Genomic DNA, 21,874 nt, shown 5'->3' on the forward strand with positions numbered 1-21,874 from the left:
CACTCACATTGCACAGCTCAAAAGATACTATCTTGCTCACATGTGTAATGCTCGGCTCATACACAAATAAACAAACGCAAAATGAAGTCCGGCGACGCCTACACGTCATTCGGGAAAATGCGATCGCAGAGAAAGACCAGAGAGTAAGTAGAACACGATGCCTTCGTTCGCTCGGAGTCCCAGTTATTTTCGAGATCGCCGTCAGTTCTCATGCACGTCGCCACTTGAAGGCTCGTTCCGCGCCATTATTTCTAGAGCTGCGTGTTTTCTTGCAGCGTTTTCTTTTTTTTTAATATTTCGTATACTGCCTTCAGGTCGTACGCAAGCGGAGCGAGTCCCTTTTTTGGTGGAGCAGTGCCAAAGGAAACTCGGCCCCATTCCGGTGACACGAAAATAGGCAGCAACTAAGTACAAGACGTTCCACGTGTAAACGTTTGTCACAAGCGGTTGTTTGCAAGTAAAAAGCGAGCGATCATTTACGTAAGTCTTCTTACTGCGTTTACTTCATTTTTTTTTTTAGTTCTTGGGCAAGCAAGCACTCAGGGCTTCGTCGCGGCAGAGTTCTGTACGACAGTTCACCCGCACGACATTTCAAAAAACAAAAAAAAACACAAAAACAACGGGACAGGCGTAACAGCAAAAAGAAAAGTGAAGAGATTCAAGATCGTTTGCGGGAAGCAGCACTCAATTTACGCAGCTATGCTGGGAACTTGCTGTCATCTAGAGAAAGATGTACCTCAGGAAATGAGCTTGCCATTGACGAAACCAGTGGCGTCAACGGGGTGGAAAGCGGCGACGAGATAGATTCTATATATGGGTGCTGCCACTCCGAGGAAAAAAAGAAAAAAAAGAAACGATAGAAAGGTGACAAACGGAGACGCTGCAAAGCAAGACCAGCCAACGACATGCGGTTTCGGGGCTGCTACTCCTTAAGAAATACCGTGCAGAACTATGAGAACTAAGACTGTGTCGACTCAAATGATAACATTGAAAGCGTTTAGAAACAATATCGGGGTAAAAACTGCGTATACACGCGGCTAGTAGAAAAGTCTTCCACGCAGAATCTCTTTGGAAGTTATCTCCCAGTTTTGAGGCCTCCACTATATACGACGTGCTTCACGATTATATCATGGTTGTGGCACGCGATGACACCTCAGAATTTATTTATTTTATTTATAAAGAAGTTAGTACTCTATTACTACAAAGAATAGAAAAAAAAAGGGGGGGGGGACTAGAAGGGTGTCTTATGCCAGCAGCCGTTCAAAGTCGTACATCTCCCAATCGCATATCCATATACTGTCATATACTGCAGCTCATAGACAGAAATATTTTGGCGAATCATACGAAGGCACATACCTTTGTACTCCAGTGCTATTCCAGGGGCCAATTCGCTTGTTTCCCTGTCATCATCATCATCAGCCTGACCACGCCCACTGCAGGAACAACGTCTCTCCCATGATCCGCCAGTCAAACCGGTCGTGTGCTTTTAGGGGCGAAGCTCCTTAGGGCGTGGGCTGTGCGTCCCCTGTAGCCTGTATGTAGCCACCTCTAGTTTAGTTCTTGCAGTGTTCACTAGATGGCGGTACCGTCCCCTGTATGTAGCCACCTCTAGTTTAGTTCTTGCAGTGTTCACTAGATGGCGGTACCGTCTCCTGTATGTAGCCACCTCTCGTTTAGTTCTTGTAGTGTTTACTAGATGGTGGTACTTGTAGCTGATGATGAAAAGATGCAAGATGTTATAAACTAGAAAGCGGTACTTGTAGTTGATGAAAGACGCGAGATCTTATAAAATAGGAATGATGTCACATATGGCGCGTGTCATTGGTTGAAGGCAATCGTTCGATTTAGTGCGGCGACGTACGCTAGGGGGAGCGTTGTAATAAAATCCGTTCGCTGTTGGCGCGCGCTCGGAGTCGCCGGATGGATAAGGCTGCACAGCGGAGAGAGCGCAAGGCGGCAGCAGCGCGCGCTCGCAGACAGAATCTCGATGTGCGAGCGCGCGAGGCAAGGGACATCGCAAGCCATCCATCGTCTAAGAACAAATAAAAGTTGATTTGTGTATATACACACACAGCGTTTCTCACGTCTTTACATGATGATCCACTGGGCGAATTACACGGAAGATTCACAGTTTACCGATGAATCCCTCCGGAGCTTCGCCCATTCATCATCATTCACCCCGTGAATATGCCGTAATTTTTTTGCTGCCACGATATACCTGCGAAATTTTTCGTCTCGTCGGCCCACCTGACTTTCTGTCTCCCCTTCCCGCGTTTGCCTTCTTTAGGAATCCAGTCAGTTACCCCTAATGACCAGCAGCTAACTCGCCTACGTGCTACGTGGCCGGTCCATGTCCATTTCTTCTTCTTGGTTTCAACTAAGATATCCTTCACCCCAGTTTGTTCCCTGACCCACTCTGCTCTCTTCTTGTCTCTTAAGGTTACAACTATCATTTTCCTTTCCATCGTTGGCTGCGTCGTCCTCACTTTAAGCTGAACCCTCTTTGTGGACCTCCAGATTTCTGCTCCGTAGGTAAGAACTGGCAAGATGCAGCTGTTATATATCTTACTGTCGAGGGATAGTGGCAGACTACCATTCGTGATATGAGAATGTGTGCCGAATGTGATCCACGCCATCCTTATTCTACTAGTTATTTCACTCTCATGGTTCGGCGCCAGGGTCACTACCTGTCCTAAGTAAACATATTCCTTTAGAACTTCCGGCGTCTCTCCACCAATCGCAAAGTACTATTTTCTGGCGAGACTGTTGCACAATAATTTAGTGCATATTAATTTTCAGGCGTACTCTTCTGCTTTCCGTTTCCAGTTCAGTAATAATGAGCTGTAATTCGTCCTCTGAGTTACTCATCAAGGCAATGTAATGTCATCAGCGAATCGCATGTTATTAAGATGCTCCCCATTAACTCTTGTTTCAACACTTCCCAGTCTAGGGCCCTGAAAACCTTCTGTGAACACGCGGTGAATAGAATTGGAGAGATCGTGTCTCCCTGCCTTACACCCTTCCTTATTGGGATTTTGTCGCTTTCTTTATGGGGAACTGTGGTTGCTGTAAATCCACCGTAGATTTTTTTTTTTGCCTGTCTCTCCGTTTTTCTTTTTCTTCTCTTCCCTCTTTCTCATCTTCGGTGGCTACGCTACACTGGGAGGTTAAGGAAGGGCACAAGAAAGATTCTTGTCCCCTTCATTAACCTCCCAGTGTAGGTAGGGTAGCCACCGTATGTCTTTCTGGTTAATCTCCCTGCCTTCTTCTTTTGTCTGGTTCCTTCCTTCCTTCTTCCGGTATGTTTATGTAGGCTTCTTTGATGCTTTGATTCCGTAGTGCCTGCATCACAGATTCGACAGCCGGACAGCCCTACTGAGTCAGTGAGCTACGTCTTTGAGTGTCCGCGTAAGCCCGTACACTAGCATCGACAGTACTGCACCGTATTAAGGCGAGCTGAACCGCGAGGCGCGCCGAGGGCGCGGATTTATGGCGCGCCGTCCGGCGAACCGGAAGTAGGCGACAGCCGCACTAAGTGTCGCGCGTACCGTACGAGGGCGCGCACAGCAGACCGCGTCCGCGTTCTTTTCGACGCCTTTACGCTTTTCATACCGCGTGCAGCAGACGACCGAATGAGGATGAAGACGCCACGCGCGGCCCCCTGCCCGGCTCGGTTTCCCCAGTCATCGCATCCTTCCACGTCGCCTCGCTTCTTCTATAGATAAATACTTGCCCTATTCCCTGCTTTCTCCTCCCCCCCTCGCGATCCTCTTTACTTTTGGGAAAAGCATTTTTCTTCAGACTTCCTATAAAAAAATAAACAAAAACGGAAGGAAAGGCAGCCATGTGCAAGCAAAAACTAAGTGAACTCGGATGCGCTTTGTGGCTGGCTTTGAAAGCTCCTCTGGTCAGGGGATGCACGCCAGGAAAAGAGGGAGATATAAATACAAAAAAGGATTTTTTTCCTTACAAGGAATGGGCGTGGAGGTCGCAGCGTGGCCGCCTAAAAGGAGGCTCCCTAAAAATAAAGTGCACCCCCAAGCATACGGACCACAACTCCTTGAGAATCCTTTGCCCATCTCTTCCTTCTGACAAGAAAGAGAGAGAGAATGAAAAAAAATAAACAAAGAAGAAAACTCTGTCAGCACGTGTACCCCTTTCTTGTTTACTTTGTTTCGGTTTTCGGAGCTTTCAAGAGCCCTTATCTTTACAGGCAGTTTCATTAAAACCGTGCAGCCTCATAGCCAGCCGAACAAAGCGTGTAAAACGAGATGGCGACGACTGCAGGGATATTACGAGCCGACACCGCGATATGATTATGATACAACAGACCACTTGAGGAGGCTAGTCGGTAATTTTCCATCCTTGTAGGGGGCGAGAAACCTTACAAAGGAAAGGCAAAAAAAAGAAAAAAACAACGACAAACCATCTGCTTCGGTGGAGAAGTGGTTATGGTGCTCAGCTGCTGATCCGAAGGTCACAGGTTCGAATCCGGCCGTGGCCGTCACATTTCGATGAATACGAAATTGTAGAGGCCCGTGTAATGTCAATGAACCTTAGAAAAACACCATAAGGTCCAAATTTTCGGAACCGTCCATTACGGCGTCTGTCTTAATCATATTGTGCTCTTGGAACTTGAAATCCCAGATATTGCCCCGCCACGGTGGCCTAGTGGCTAAGGTATTCGGCTGCTGACCCGCAGATAGCGGGATCAAATCCTAGCTTTGGCGGCTGCATTCCGATGGAGGCGGAAATGTTGTAGGCCTGTGTACTCAGATTTGGGTGCACGTTAAAGAACCCCAGGTGGTCTAAATTTCCGGAGCCCTCCACTACGACGTCTCTCGTAATCATGAGGTGGTTTTGGGACGTTAAACCCCACTAATCAATCAAATCAATCCCAGATATTAGAAGAAGGGCTAACCTAAGCGCTTGTCGAGTTACATTAAAATGTTATTTGTCCAACATTTATTGCTTTGACCTTTGTGTACCTGCCGTTACTGATGTTTCGAGCTACCTACGATGATGATAACGAGGTACGCCCTACTGTGCGAACTGTGGCCTTATTTGGACCACACGGGGTTCTGCAACGGGCATCTAAATCTAAGAGCACGGGTGCTGTTTGGATCTCGCGAACCGGCGAAATGCGGCCCCCGTGGCTGGGAATCGAACCCGCGCCCTATAGGGCACAGCAGCGCGACACCTTATCCGTGCCTACCTGTAAATTTTACACTCGTGCCGTGGCACACCAAGACAAGGGAGTAAACCGGGAGATGACTTCAAAACAAACTATATAATTGTTTTGAGGAAGACATTGCTGCTTGCGACCATTGCGGCGGCGATGAAACGATATAGCACGTTCTCTGTCACTGCCCTCGTTACAGCGTACAAAGACGGCAGCTATGGCTGCTGCGTTATCTCGTCTAGACTGGAGACCCTTGTCAGAACGGTTAGTGCTTGAAAGGCGACATAATCTGTCTTCGCACAGAAATTCAGTGAAGGCCTTATTGAACTTTTTGCGTGGCAGTGGCTTATTGAATAGGCTATAGCAGCCCAGCCAGCTCAATTTTTTTTTTCGCGCGTCTATTTCGCACTTCGCTTTCTTTCCCATCTTCATTCCCCATTCTCCCTTCCCTTAGTGCAGGGTAGCAAACCGGATGCTCCAATTTCCGGTGAACCTCCCTGCCTTTCCCTCATTTTATTCTCTCTCTTTCTACGTCCCAAAACCAAGATAAGTATGATAAACGCCGTAATGGGGGGCTCCGGAAATTTCGACCACCTGGGAATGTTTAACGTGCGCCTTAATCTAAGCACACAATCCTATAACTATAGCAATCTGTTTCCATTGATACGCGGCCACTGCGGCCGAGATTCGAACCCGCGACCTTCGGGACAGCATTGAAGTGCCATAATCACTACAACGCCGCGGCGGGTAGTTGGCATTGAGCTATGCGTCAACCAGCTTGCGTAGTTATTGCGAAAGCCACGAGCAGCTTGGCGAGCTTCACTCATTTAGAGCTTTAGACAAAATTATCTACTACACGGGTGTGGCATGTTATTTTGAGGGTGTGCGAATTTGAAAGTTTTTTTGAAATATTTCTAACATTGAATCGAAAAATTATCCTACTCGATACTTGCCTTAGAACGGAATATCAGCATTTGTAAATATTAAAAATAATTTCGAGCAGTATAATATTCGAATATCCAAACTTCACCATAATAAAGCGGCAAGATATGGGGGCAAAGTCTGATTAAGCTCCACGGTCATAGTATATAATATACATAAAACGTGACAGCATACGTCGAACAGCGGGCTATAACTTCACTGGAAGCCATAATTTACCTATTACACAAAACGATCATCCGCACTCTGAAAAGTTCGTTTTGCGCATGCGAATAGGTCAATTGATAATTATTGTAATTATAATATTACAGACATGATTATGCGAACATTACTGTGTATAGTTCGTAGAAACTATTGTTAATTATCTGAGAACTTTTGAAGAAGAAAAAAAAACGTTGCCGCATAAGAGAGGGGACCGTGAGCATAGCTCACATAAGGATTCATCATCTGAGAACTTTTGAAGAAAAAAAAAAAACATTGCCGCAGAAGAGAGGGGACAGTCAACATAGCTCACATAAGGATTAATCCTTATGTAAGCTATGTTCACTGTCCCCTTTATTCTGCTGCAATGCTTTTGTTTCCTTCTAAAGTTCTCAGATAATGAACAATAGTTTCTGCGAACTATACGCAGTAATGTTCGCATAATTCTCGTTGAAACAAACTTGGAAGACGCTCGAGTTTCGCCTCTAGAGTAGAACGCGACAGCCTATAATCCGGTGCTTTTTTGGACCCTCCTCCTAATCCGGTGCCGCACGCACCGCATTCTCAATCACCATAGTCCACGGTTTCCATTTCATCGGTGGACGCCTCAAACGTGCCGCAATGAAAGAAATGCCTGCACGCTCGACATTGAACGTTTCACACTATCTTGAAAACTGCGCAACAACAAGGAGAAGAAGAAGGAAACAACGGGACGGGCGTTGACTCGCAACCAAGGAGTTTATGAGAAATTACGCACACTTTTGTACAAGAAGACGTCACGTTTACACCCCAGAGTTGTCAAACGCACCTTGTCGAAATATGTGTTCTACTGAACTTGAACTTTGTTTCAGCTATCCTGTAGGACATATAGTTTGAGACGACCGACTGAGAGTACATTTGTGAAGCGGCGCCCCCATAATTCATCCTTTGCCCAATCGACGTGTTCGATTCGTATTTGAATTCGGTGTCGCGAAAGTCAAAATGGGAGCCTACAGATGAAAACAAGTAATGGGATAAGAAAAAACCAAATGAGGAAGTGGCCAGCCTGTCTGACGCACGTGCACTGTTAGTTCTCCTGATCTATTTTCGGGCTCAAGGACCGATATTCGCATACACCTAAGTGACGTTATGGTTGGATCAATGCGTGTAAATTTTCTTGTCAAATCAATGCATGCAATCTTATGCCAACACAATTTACCGTTCGCAGACCGCGGGTTGTATTCATCTCACTGTTCCACAACGCTGCACGGTTTTGCGTCAGACAGAACTGCGACCGGGGTCCTTTGAGCGTTAGCTCCAAACTCGTTCGCTACAATGCGCTCGCGAGGAGAACGAGCCACAGCGATTTCTTTTTATTCTTTTTGTCCATTTTTTTTTTAGCGAATGTCCTCTCAAATTTCAATCTAGAGCTTGGAAAAGACATTCGGGTAAAACTCGGATTGTTGTTCCGCGTACGTGCGGGATAATTATTAAATTTACATTGAACGGACACAACGTTGTTATAATGGCGAATAAGCTGAATTAGGCGACATTAGGCGACGCTATAGCCACAACATTAGTGGTCAATGCCGCCTAAAGGCGACCATTAGCCACACTTACTACCAGCCATCACTGCAGTGTGTTTCAAATCTGGCCAGCATGGTAGAGCATGCCAGATGGTCGAAATTTCCGGAGCTCTCCACTACGGCGTCTCTCATAATAATATGATGGTTTTGGGACGTTAAATTTCACATATGAATCAAAATTAAGTTGTGAAGCAGACTGCCTATGCCAGAGACTCGCTAGCGGGCCGCATTCAGAAAATTTAGTCTGCCGTTAAGGCCGGGACAGTGAAGAAGGTTCGAGCCGGACCGGCAAGACTGGTTGTGTACAGATATGCAAGTGTATATCTTAGCGCACATCCAGAGAGAAATAATAAACATTGTTGCGCAGTACTCATCACAAAATTGCACTGTCCAGATGAGTAATTAAACTTTTATTTGCCTAGAGTTGGTCTGGCTTGATTGCCTCTGGTTTCATTTCGTAATAAGGAGGGATAAATAGCAAAAGGATCAAAATGTGGGCCAGTTGGTAATTCATTTTCTTCGTTCAGCGAACTGGGAGCGCAGAGAAAACACAAAGGACGAAGCGAGGAACCACACAATCCACACACACAACCACACGCTCGTGTTGTGTGGTTCCTCGCTTCGTCCTTTGTGTTTTCTCTGCGCTCCCAGTTCGCTGAACGGGGATAAATAGAACACGATTATAATTTCTTTTTGTCGTGCAGTCGCTTCTATTTACTCAGAAAAAACCTCCTCAAAGCAGCCTTTTAATTGAATTTGATTGGACTTCGAGAGTGGGTGTGTCAGCTGGCCAACGGTCAACATGGCAACTAATCCGTTCCTGTTCTACATGCAGATTCTACTTTTTGCTGGAGTGACCAAAGCCAGCGCATCTCAAGCAACAACGAACATTACCGATGAAACCACGGCGGCATGCTGCGACAGCGTATGGTTTTCGCTAAACTACACTGAAGATGGGATCAAGTCACGTGCAGCGCGGTCTACGTCACCGGACCCGGCTTTAAATGTACCTCGTCGCACGGCTTCCTTCAGTGGGTGTGTCAGCTGGCCAACGGTCAACATGGCAACTAATCCGTTCCTGTTCTACATGCAGATTCTACTTTTTGCTGGAGTGACCAAAGCCAGCGCATCTCAAGCAACAACGAACATTACCGATGAAACCACGGCGGCATGCTGCGACAGCGTATGGTTTTCGCTAAACTACACTGAAGATGGGATCAAGTCACGTGCAGCGCGGTCTACGTCACCGGACCCGGCTTTAAATGTACCTCGTCGCACGGCTTCCTTCAGTGGGTGTGTCAGCTGGCCAACGGTCAACATGGCAACTAATCCGTTCCTGTTCTACATGCAGATTCTACTTTTTGCTGGAGTGACCAAAGCCAGCGCATCTCAAGCAACAACGAACATTACCGATGAAACCACGGCGGCATGCTGCGACAGCGTATGGTTTTCGCTAAACTACACTGAAGATGGGATCAAGTCACGTGCAGCGCGGTCTACGTCACCGGACCCGGCTTTAAATGTACCTCGTCGCACGGCTTCCTTCAGTGGGTGTGTCAGCTGGCCAACGGTCAACATGGCAACTAATCCGTTCCTGTTCTACATGCAGATTCTACTTTTTGCTGGAGTGACCAAAGCCAGCGCATCTCAAGCAACAACGAACATTACCGATGAAACCACGGCGGCATGCTGCGACAGCGTATGGTTTTCGCTAAACTACACTGAAGATGGGATCAAGTCACGTGCAGCGCGGTCTACGTCACCGGACCCGGCTTTAAATGTACCTCGTCGCACGGCTTCCTTCAGTGGGTGTGTCAGCTGGCCAACGGTCAACATGGCAACTAATCCGTTCCTGTTCTACATGCAGGTCTGTAACACTGCGTCTTCCTGTAAATCCAGTAACCGCTGTTTTATCCAGCTGACATGCCCAGAGTGTTTCAGTGCTATAGCTATGTTTGTGCAGGATTTCGCATGTGCTTTGTTGATTCTTTGCGGTGATATAGAATCAAACCCAGGTCCTACCACCGAAGAATTGCTCACTGAGATTCTAGCGGGGCAAAAGGTGATACAGAAAAGGCTCGATGAAATTGAACAGAAATTTAAGGTTGTCGACTCGACAGCCTCTCTTATTAAAGAGGTCTCCTCAGTCACCCACCTTCTGGACAAGAAAGTGAAGGACATGGAAAAAAAGTTAGTCGACCTTGAGGACCGCGGGAGAAGAAACAACCTTTTGGTGTTCGGCGTTCCAGAAAAACAGAATGAAACACAAGCAGACCTTGAGCAAAGTGTTGTGAAAGGTATTTTCGAAGAGGTACTAGGCACAAAAATAACGTCTATCGAAAGGATTCATAGGATAGGCCGTAGTCATAGTCGCAAACCTCGGCCTGTAATCCTAAAGTTATTTGACTACCGCGAAAAGATTAATGTTTTGAAAAACGGCTATAAGTTAAAAGGACAGCGAACTTCTATAGCAGAGGATTTTTCCGCGTACACTAGACAGAAAAGAAGAAACCTGTGGGAGAGCACAACTGACATCAGAAAGTCTGGTAAAAAAGTTAAGCTGATTCACGATAAAATTAAAATTGAAAACAATCTTTTTGAATGGGATGACAGCCAAAAAATGAGAGTTCTTGTTCAGCGCAAGAATACTAGAAACGAACAGTGACCAGCGGTCGTTAATAAACCATTCCTTTGCCTCCAGTTTAATGCTCGCAGTATTGTGAATAAAGTTGACGTGCTGGAAAGTGTTATTCTCTCGTATAAACCTCAGGTAGTCGTAATCACGGAAACTTGGTTGCACAATGACATATCCGATTCTGAAATCGTCCCGCCAGGCTACGCTATCCTTCGTAATGATAGAAGCTCCCGAGGGGGAGGAGTTGCCATTCTTTACCAAGATACGTTACATATAAACAGACTTTCCCCTATAGCTGGTGTTGAATGTGTCATCGCTAAAATATGCCTGAATGAATGCAGCTTAGTAGTAGGTGGATTTTACCGCCCCCCAAATGACAACAGTACATTCTTCGAGAAACTAAACCAATTCTTATGTGACAACGTCGTCCACATCAATAATTTTTTGATAGCTGGTGACTTCAATCTGCCATCCATTGATTGGAGTAACGAAATTCCGGAGCCTCTTAGCACTGTTGCAGAACAGTTAACTGATCTAGTTTTCTTTCATAACCTTTCTCAGTTAGTCAAAGAGCCAACTCGCATCAGCAACTCAGCGAATTCTATCCTAGACCTTTTTCTCGTTAGCAGAAACCTGCTTAGTAAAGAACCCGTAGTTGCCGTTCTCGATGAAATATCGGATCATAAGTTGATTACATTGACACTGAATCTTGGCCATGTGCCTAAAAAGAAAAACGAAGTGCGTGTTGTCCCGGTTTTCGCACGTGCAAATGACGTGGGCATTTTGGATGCAATGGATGAATCGTTCTCAAATTTTCTTTCTTTCTATCAATCAAGTGATTGCAGTATCGATGAGTTATGGCTATTTTTCAAAAATCTCGTTCTTAAGTGTATCAAAGATTTTGTCCCTATGAAAAGTAAAAGCATAAAAAAATTTTCAAAACCATGGCTTACTAAGGAAGTTGTTCGCCTTGAGCGCAAAGCGAAAAGGATAAGAAAAACGTGCCGGCAACGCCCCTCTCCTGCGAATGTATCGAAACTGTGTGCCATACGCTTGGCTCTTAGGGACAGTATCGCTGAAGCTAAAAATTACTACTTCAACGTGACATTAAAAAACTTTCTCTACACGGCTCCGGCTAAATTCTGGAGACATTTTTCCTCAAAGCAAAAATCGCAGTTAAACCTTACTGTGAACGGTGGCAACGTGTCGGATAAACTACAATTAGCATCGACTTTTAACCGCTTTTTCTGCTCCGTATTTGTACAGGATGATGCTAGTGACCCATCTTTCATTCCTGCAAAAGATGCTCCGTCTATAAGTGATATTTTTGTGTCCGAAGAAGGTGTGCTGTCACTGTTGTTAAAATTGGACACAAAGAAAACTCCTGGAATTGACGGCATACCCAACACCTTTTTAGTCAGGTACGCTGAATGGTGCTCCAAGTACTTATGTTTAATATTTAAAAAATCGCTCTCAGAAGCTCAACTACCAACAGAATGGAAGTACAGTAAAATTATTCCGATACCGAAAGATGGGGACTCGCGCCAAGTAACTTGTTACAGGCCAATCTCCCTACTGTGCTCCTGCTCAAAGACGCTAGAGCACATAATTTTCGCGCACATATCGTCGTTTCTGGAAAAGAACAACCTTATTGATAATAGGCAACATGGTTTTCGCAAAGGTAAATCTACAGTGACGGCACTCCTTGAAACCGTGCATGATTTTGCTGCTGCTATTGATGCTCAATCTCAAATAGACGTGATTTTTTTGGATTTCCAAAAAGCTTTTGATTGTGTTTCGCATTCAAAACTAATAATAAAGGTTAGGGCAATTCTAAAGAATACTGCATTAGTATCGTGGATAGAGGCCTACTTGCGCCACAGACAGCAATGTGTTTCAATTGATAATGTTTGCTCAACTCCTGCAGCTGTCGGGTCGGGCGTTCCACAAGGGTCGGTGTTGGGGCCGTTATTCTTCCTAATATTTATAAATGACATAGTTGACCAGGTACCGGTCAAAATTAAACTATTCGCAGATGACTGCGTAATTTATCACAGAATTGACAACCTTCATGACCACGTCCAACTAAAAGAAGCTCTTCAGCACGTTGAGAAATGGTGTGAAACCTGGCAAATGAAAATTAACCCCCAAAAGACCGTTCTCATGAGGATAACTAGAAAGAATTCACCGCTACAGCTTAGCTACAGCTTAAATGGAAGCGTATTATCCAAAGTAAAATCTTTTAAATACCTAGGTGTCATACTCACATCGGATCTTCGGTGGAATGAGCACATTTCTTACATAAAGAAAAAAGCAGTAACTAAACTAGGATACTTAAGACGAACTTTGCGCCAAGCTCCTCAAGATATGAAGCTATTAGCCTATAAAACGTTTATCCGACCAATAATCGAATACGCATCGATAGTATGGGACCCTCACACGAAAAGGAACATTGTCCACTTGGAAAGTGTTCAAAGAAAATCGGTACGCTTTATTTTTAATATGTACAGCTGGCGGACATCGGCAAGTACGTTAGTGGAAAGGGCTGAATTGGAACCCCTGGAATTACGACGCCACACGGAAAGACTAGGGTACCTATACAAAATTTATCATAATAAAATAGGAATAGAAAGGGATCATTTCATTCAACCTGTAAGTAAGCGAATCACACGTTCTCATCACTCAAAAAAAACTACGAGACTATAACTGCCGAACAGATGTATTTCACAACACATTTTTCCCACGAACAGTAAGGGAATGGAACGAGCTCCCAGCCGATGTCGTGGAACGCATGACCACAGCAGATTTCATTTCAACACTTCAGGCTCATTTGACGACTGTGTAAATGTACGAGTTTACTAATCTTCTTTGTATATGTTCACTTGTGTGTTTCTACTTTTATGTATCGTCACCTTATATGTAAGGAAATACATATATTCTTTTATTCCATGTATGTATTACTGGCATTTAGAATATAATGGTTACAGTGTAGTTACCTACTGCTGTGATGATCGATATAACTGATGATATTATTGCTGTAGAAGAGTACCTAGTGTGAAGCATGCCGTTATCGCTTTCTTTTGCGCAGTATGTATATATATCATCTTTGTATTCCCACTCCTGCTTACAGCCTTTTTTAGGCTAGCAGTATTTTGCAAATAAATAAATAAATAAATAAATAAATAAATAAATAAATAAATTTCAAATATTCGGTCCTTCGGAGCCCCCTCGCGAGGGCGTTTTCGCGAGGATGTTTGCTCCGCCATTTGAAAACTTCTTAATTGGATAGGGACGATATCTATAGCGCTGAATTCGTTAGTTATGATTATTAATGTGAAAACCTCAGATGGCTCATCACAGGCGAAATTTCACCGTCGGCATCCGCACAAGTGATGCCAGAAATACTCATGTGAAGTTGCCCTATGCGACAGTGCCGTGTGACGTGTCCATAGGACGTCATCTTAGCTTCATGGATAACTAAAATTTGTGATGTCACTGTGACGTCACTTTGACGTCACATACCCTGGCGTCAAATGATGGCGTCATCACGTGGCACCGTCGCCAGGTCGAAAGAGGGGGGGGGGCAATCATTCACGTAGGACGTCGTCATCATCATAATCATCAATAACAACAACAACAGCAACAACAGCGACAAAAGTAACAGCGACAGCATAGCTCTACATCGAGCACTGATAACGCCCTGATAAAGAAAGGCGATAAACAAAAAGCGTCATTCACGTGCGTTGATTGATTTGATTTGTGGGGTTTAACGTCCCCAAACCATCATATGGTTATGAGAGACGCCGTAGTGGAGGGCTCCGGAATTTTCGACCACCTGGGGTTCTTTAACGTGCACCCAAATCTGAATACACGGGCCTACAACATTTCCGCCTCCATCGGAAATGCAGCCGCCACATCCGGGATTTGATCCCGCGACCTGCGGGTCAGGAGCCGAGTACCTTAGCCACTAACCCACCGTGGCGGGGCATTCACGTTCGTCGACGTGAATGCCCCGCCACGGTGGTCTTACTTTTGCAAGTATACGCAGCGCACATATTTGCAGTCCTTGAAGGAAGCCGGAACCGGATGTAATTAAAATATCCGTTCAGGCTTATGGCCGCCACGTGGTACGGCATCCTTGACAGATCTGAGATTGGTTAAATCGTTGACCTGGGAAAATATGCGTTTATCGAGAATTAAAATAAAGACTACAGGACGAGCAAGGAGGGTATTCTAATAAAAGATGACGGCTGAGGAAAAAGTGCGGAGAAAATTTTGGGAGCCCTCAGTTGTAATATTGGGGAAATGCTTGGCATGTGCGTGCCTGGCATACTATAGTTTTATATACTTTCTTTCCCTCTTTAATCATTTCACTCTTTCTCTTTGCCTGTTTTTTATTCCTTTTCTTTTTATCGCAATGAGCAATGTTTTCTTCCCCTATATCACGAATCGGACCATCATACACGTGCTTAACAGCACAACACTACAATTGCTAGAAGCAACAACGAAGATAGTGCGTTCACACATGTACAGGCAGCAGTGAAACATGGCAGTGAGAAATAGCCATTCACTTCGATAAAAAGATAAGCTTGCCGTATCAGGAAGGGCTAATCGCCGACAAGGTCGTGATCGAGAAAGCATCTATTATTGGAGGGCGGCCAAGAGATAAGCATGCGACCGGCGGTCGATTTTCGTGGTTTATGAGGCATCTGTGAAGCTTTCGCCTTAATAAACGCCCCTGCTTCTGATTCACTGTCTCCCGTACGTGTTACGGAGTACGGGCACTGTGGTACATTATGTAGTTTATGTAGGTTACAGTTAACTAATGTCAGGTGTTAAGGACATCAGGTGTGTTGTCCGGTGTTAAACGGGTTAAGGACATCATAGTCGAAATCAAGAACAAGAAATGGTCATGGGCAGGGCACGTGGCGCGAAAGTATGAGATAACCGCTGGTCATTGAGGATCACATACCATAGATTGATTGATTGATTGATTGATAAATTGATTGATATGTGGGTTTTAACGTCCCAAAACCACCATATGATTATGAGAGACGCCATAGTGGAGGGCTCCGGAAATTTCGACCACCTGGGGTTCTTTAACGTGCACCCAAACCTGAGCACACGGGCCTACAACATTTCCGCCTCCATCGGAAATGCTGCCGCCGCAGCCGGGATTCGATCCCGCGACCTGCGGGTCAGCAGCTGAGTACCTTAGCCACTAGACCACCGTGGCGGGGCAGACCATAGATTCGAAGAGAAGATGAGATTGGGAAGTTTTGCGAATGCAAAGTGGCGGCAGCAAGTAAAGGACCGACTTGAATGGGGGAATATGAGAAAGGCCTTTGTCTTGCAGTGGGCGTATACTCAGGCTGACGATGATGATATGCCAGGACCTCCGTTGCTGCGAGTGTCATCCTGCCTGTCGCCTCGCTGTCAGCGCCACACTGCTGGCGCTCGAGCTCAGACATGAAATGAGACGCACTACAGCTGCTCCGTTGTTCCCAGCGATGTCGAGGCAGCTCGGCTTTTGTTATGACAGTACGAAGGTCAGAAATGGAGAAGGGAGCCCGACCGTCACACTTGCTCAAGTTGGGCGCTTTCAGGGCCATCAAACAAGCGTAGTGACATGTGCGTCATTCATATCGTGGTTTTGGGTTGTTAAACACCAAGAATTATTATTTTAGTGACACGTGTGTCGCCAGGATGATCTCGGCTACTGTGTCCCTGGACTGTGTCACCTGACAATGAGCCACAATGTCTTCTGACTTAAAGCTTTGTGAATAGTGAATATTAGAACCGAATCGAATACAAATAATACGCATTGAATAGCGATGACATCCAATCGAATACGAATACAACACTATCCGAGTAGCTTTCGAATTGTAAGGATACCGTTTTCAAATCAGAACTAGAATGGTAATCATTACCATTCTAGTTTCTAAAATGGTTACGGTAACCATTTTTGAAACAGCCCAACAATTCCACGACATTCTTAAAAACAAGTTTTACTAGCTTTAACCGAGGTACATCTCGTTTACTTCTGACCGACAAAAGTATGTAGCTGTTTATAAGCCCTGTATACTCAATAAAATTATGTTAGTGAGTGGTAGTTAGTAAGGTTAGTGAGCCTTGATTCTGTACGAGTACTTGAACTGCATAGAGTCATAAGCAAGCCAAGAACTAGCGGTAAGCTTACTTTTGTGTGCGAATAGGTCCTGATTCTGATACCGGACTCTTCGTCGCTTCTCCCCGCCGCGGTGGTCCAGTGACTATAAGTTACTCGGCTGCTGACCCGCAGGTTGCGGGATCGAATCGCGGCTGCGGCGGCTGCATTTTCGATGAAGGCGAAAATGCTGTAGGTTCGTGTGCCTAGGTTTGAGTGTAAGTTAAAGAACCCCACGTGGTCGAAATTTCCGGAGCCCTCCACTATGGCGTCTCTCATAATCATGGTGGTTTTGGGACGTTAAACCCCACTTATCAATAATTCAACTTTGTCGCTTGCACCAGGAAACATATTGTTTTCTAAGTGTCACATTAACCTGCAAAGTTTCCGCGATTTCAGAAGAGGTCTCGAAAAGTAGTAGTAGTAAGTGGAGGCTTCAAAGAAAGGAAAAAGGAGCTAATTTCTGTCTGCCTTGTAGGCGACATGACTAAGCTTCTTGTAGAGTATGTGTTAAGGGGGACAAAAAGAATAGTAGATCGAGAAAGAGAGAGCACAGGACCAAAGGAGAGAGAACAATAGGAAAGACGGGGGACATGGTCGAAGGAGTCCGAGGACGGGGCACCGCTCGGCGAGAGCCACACGGCGTCAGCAGATCGTGGACGGCAGGTCGATCGGCGAGAGCTAAAGCGGCGTCGGAGATCGCAGACGACAAAACCGTTCAGCACGGAATCCACCAAGATAGTCCCGAGGAAGCAGCGTACGTCAGACGCGCCCTCTCAAAAAGCGATACAATGCAGGTCCTACAAGCTTCCCAACGCCTCTTCGCTCGCAGCACATCACCTCCTCTCCACCCTCCTCCTCAGACTACATCAGCAGCAGCAACTTTATTCCCAAATCACCCTGATTCTCTTACCCCCATATTCATAAGCGCTCATTGACTCGACTTTCACCCTTCACTTGACAGAGCTGAGCATTGCGCCGCTGCTCGGCTGAAAATGACGCTGAGCTACTCAAGAATCGCAGCAGATTGTAGCTGAAATGCCGTGACTTGCCGTGCCTAGAGACGGCGCTCCCATCGGCTTTCTCAAGTGAAGGTGAAGCGTTGAGTGAAGGAACGTTCTAGAATACGGGGGTTTCACACATGCCGCCACGGAATCACACGCGCCTTCATGGACACGTACTCTCGCTACAATGCGCCTTTCATTTTCCTTCTGTTTCGGCGCGGAAGGTACTTGTTTCCCGGATAAAGTACAAAACAGGAAACTTGAGCTACATCTCGCGTTCTCTGCGCCGGGTGGCACGACAACAGTAACACACACAAAAAAAAAAAACTGCTGATTTGCCTCCGGCATGGGCTAGAACTGGGCGACGCAGTATAGGCGCTACTGCACGACATTGGCATCACCGTGACAGGAGCCGCCAATGACGACAGCCGCTTGGCACCCCGTGAACGAGGTGTATGCCGGGGCGACGGGCCGGCTAACGAGGCTGTCGGCCCCAATCAGCGACCATCACGAACCACGTTCCGGTTCCCGGCGGCCGTGACAGCTGTTGCGCGCCGCCTCCCCAGATGACATCCCTGCTGCATGAGCGATGTCCGAATCATTCTCTGGTTTCCCTGTCTTTATTTGCATCCTCTTTGAAACAGCCTGGATAGCCACGTGGTGTTTCTTTCTTTTTTTTTATCAATAAGGTGCTGCTTCGATTATTCCACTGCAGCACACTGACTTGCCTTTTTTTTTTCTTGTTACAGGCCACGATTTCAATGATGTAACCTTATCAATGTAGGCAACGACTCCGTTTCTCTCCAGCCCGCTTCATTACTACCACTATTATAAACCTCCTTTGAGTGTATTAAACCGCCGACCAGTTAGTACTTCCATCCACTTCGACACACAGAAACCCCTGAAAGTTCAAGACGGGGTGCCACCTCTCTCGCGACTTGTCTCGGACCATTAGGATAATAGCGAATTCCGGCAAAGTCCCCCACCCCTCCCCGGCCCCTCGTAATTTGCGACATATCTAAAAAATAGCCGCCCGCCTAGAAGTTAGGGCGAGCACTGCGCAACCTTTATCCATCAGCCAAGGCGGAGTTAGCTTCAGACATGAATTCTCAACGACCAGGACACAGATGCCACGCACGATGCAGCACGTGTGCCCTGAGAGTATAGGACACAACTGCAGAGTTTGTTCAACAATGGTATTCTACAGGGAAGCTTGACGCGTTGTTCATCTTCGTTTGCCGACGATAGATGGCTCCGGGCACATGCTGATTTCAGTTGGTCAGCGTCGCGCCCACCATGGGACAGTGGGATCTCAGCTAGAGCATGTAATCTCTGTTATTCACTGTCCTTGGATATGAAACTCAGCGACCCTTTCTCCATGACCACAAAATACAGCGGAGACATCGTACAGTTCGTTTAGGGACTATCATTGCCCAAGCGTTCCGCGCGTATGCTGGCCGATTACGCCATAATAGTTACGCTCGCACGGATCGCTCTATGAGCATAATCATGCAACCATTATTGGCTTGAAATGTGAACACGCACTTATAGGTGAACTGCGATTTCCCGGATATAATGGTTACGCACGCGTAGATTACCCTGAAACCACGTAATACTCGTCAGCTATTTAATGTTATTAAAGGACCTCTCACCAGCTTTTGAAAAAAAAAATAAACGAGCGATTCAATCTTTTCTGGCGTTCCTCGTCCTTCTGGTGCACTTCGTGACACAAGAACAGCGATTTCCGTGACGTCTATGTAGTAAGTACTCTCGGTTGGTCTATATATACGCTAAATATGGGATGGGAATTATCCCCTGTACTGATTTACCATGCAGCCACCCATCTGTTCTTCCTTGATCGCACATGATACTCATGCGAGACAATTGATTTCGGTTAATTTTGTGTGTGTTATACGGCTGTGCAAGCGGAGATAACAGCGCGTAGCCGACATGCATGCAATCTTGATAGCCTCGTTGCTTAGTGCTGCCACCATACGCGTGCTTTGTGAAGAAATAAGAGGCGAGCCGGAGATATCGCCTTTCGGAAGGACAGCGTAGGCTAAGAGGAAGAAACCACCGAGGTATATGTCGACTGGTAGCGTAACTTCCCTAGAAGCCCATGTAGGCAGTAGTCGGCGGCTCCTTGCCGTCGTCGCCATCTACGTATAAAAGGAAAAACTAACACAAAATCAAGAAATAAAATATTACGTCACAACCGGAAGCGGTAGCGGCGTTATGCCCTACATGGAGGGAAATGAATACTATTAGGGGCGAAGCTTCTTAGGATCTGGGTCTCTTCCTCGTAGTAGTAGTAGTAGGCTGTAGTAGCCACTTCTAGTTAGCTTTAAGAATTGCTCACTAGATGGCATCGTGTGTACATCATCATCATCATCTTCATCATCATCAGCCGGACTGTGCCCACTGCAGGGCAAAGGGCTCCCCCATGTTCCGCCAATCAACCCAGTCTTGTGCTTGCTGCTGCCACGTTATGCCACAAACTTCTTCATTTCATCTGCCCACCTAATTCTCTGCCTCCCCCTCGCGCATTTGCCTTCAAGTCAAGTCGAATAAGTTACCCTTAATGACCAACGGCTATCCTGTTACGCTGCGTGCCCGGCCCATGTCCATTTCTTCTTCTTTATATATACTACGATGTCCTTAAGACCCGTTACTTCTCTGATACACTCTGCTCTCTTCCTGTTTAGGGTTACACGTACCTTTCATTTTCACTTCCATCGCTCGCTGCGTCGTCCTCAACTTAAGCTGAACCCTCTTAGTATACTTCGAATTAAAATCACGGACGTTACAGTTCAATGACGCAAGTGTTCGCACTTACGGTTTGTCTCGAGCTACGACTTCAGCAACCATCGGGACGCCCTTAGTGAAGAGGCAAAGCAGACCAACGGCCCAGCGCACGGGTTGGACGGATCGTGCGTCTGTTTGGGAGGAATATACCCTTGCAGGGAGAGATGCGCGTGATAGATGGCCACTAGCTGCTATACAGCGAGCCACGACAAACACGGCGAAGACGGAACCCCGGCGTGCGTTGCGTAACCAAGCCGTGGTGAAAGCCGAGTGCCGGTATACGAAGACGGAACAGGACGCGTATATATGCTCGGCCAGAGCTCTCTAGCGCAGCGCAGGCTTGCTCAACAAATGCGGGGCTGCGGGCGCAAACACGAGCGTCGAATTGGATCGTGTCGAAAGATGCGGCGTGCTCCGGGAACACACTGTCATTGTCGGTCGCCCATCGGAAAACTGTACAGGCGTCAAAAGTGAGAAAAAAAAAAAACTATCCACGTGCCTGTGTGCTTCGCTGCAAACGTACTCCGAAAGACAGTACTTCTGCCGGCCTTTTTTCGTGCATTGTGTCGCATTTTCAGCGCAGCCAAAACAAAAAAAAAAAATGGCAGCATGTCCACGGAATGAATGATGGGGAGTGGGGCGAAGCATTCGTCCGTCCATTCGTTCTTGCTTCCGTCCGTTCCTGCGTACGTCTGTGTAACCGTCCATGCGTCCATCCACCCGTCCGTGCGTGCGTCCGTCCGTGCGTCCGTCCCTGCGTTCGTCCATGCATCCGCGCCTGCGTCCGTTCATGCGTCCATCCATGCATCGTCTGTGTGTCCGTTCGTCCATCTATTCAGCACTCCAAGTACCACCATCTCGCATCTTGTCATCAGATATTCTCCATATAGAAGCACCGCCATCCAGCGGACATTTCAAAGACTAAACTTGAGGTGGCACATGCACACTTTCTTACGGCTTGCGCTTCGGGTTTACTTCCCACCTTTAACCACCTCGAGTTCATGGTATATACTAGTTCACTGTATTCATGACTATGCGGCCCAACGCTCGCTAAACCTTTCTAAAACCAAGGAGGTTAAACCCATCGAGTATAACGTAGCAACCCTTTCTTGTCAGATCGTGCTCAATGTACATGCCAATAGCTGCTAATGGGGATCGCAGCATGCGCGTTACCTAAAGGCCGAATCCTCCTGTTTCTCATTCCCCCTTAGCAGCCATTAACATGTGCATTGAGCACTATCTTTTATTGTTCAACAACGCACAGAAGAAATCTCTCACCGGAACCACCTTGGAGGTCAAAATCGTAAGGACCGCTATTTCGGGTATGTGCCACTGGTGGTTACGTACTACGAGGGACGCACAAGCCACGCCATAAGG

General features: G+C 46.4%; 2 protein-coding genes and 1 pseudogene across 2 annotated transcripts in view; 2 read left to right on the plus strand and 1 right to left on the minus strand.

The window, feature by feature from the left end:
• The window catches only part of LOC119181881 (metalloprotease TIKI2), a 130,194-nt gene that overhangs the window by 40,097 nt on the left and 68,223 nt on the right, over nt 1–21,874 (plus strand). The gene's annotated exons all lie outside the window — the stretch shown is intronic.
• LOC119180627 (uncharacterized) overlaps nt 1–21,874 on the minus strand; it is a 118,595-nt pseudogene that overhangs the window by 35,580 nt on the left and 61,141 nt on the right.
• On the plus strand, nt 8,668–11,793 carry LOC142774842 (uncharacterized). Its single transcript, XM_075875983.1, has 3 exons — nt 8,668–9,409; nt 9,497–10,433; nt 11,789–11,793. Exons 1-3 carry the CDS (start codon nt 8,690–8,692, stop codon nt 11,791–11,793), a joined length of 1,662 nt encoding a protein of 553 aa, XP_075732098.1. The 5' UTR covers nt 8,668–8,689.

This window comes from Rhipicephalus microplus, chromosome 10 (genome assembly GCF_043290135.1).
Source record: "Rhipicephalus microplus isolate Deutch F79 chromosome 10, USDA_Rmic, whole genome shotgun sequence".
NCBI lineage: Eukaryota > Metazoa > Arthropoda > Arachnida > Ixodida > Ixodidae > Rhipicephalus > Rhipicephalus microplus.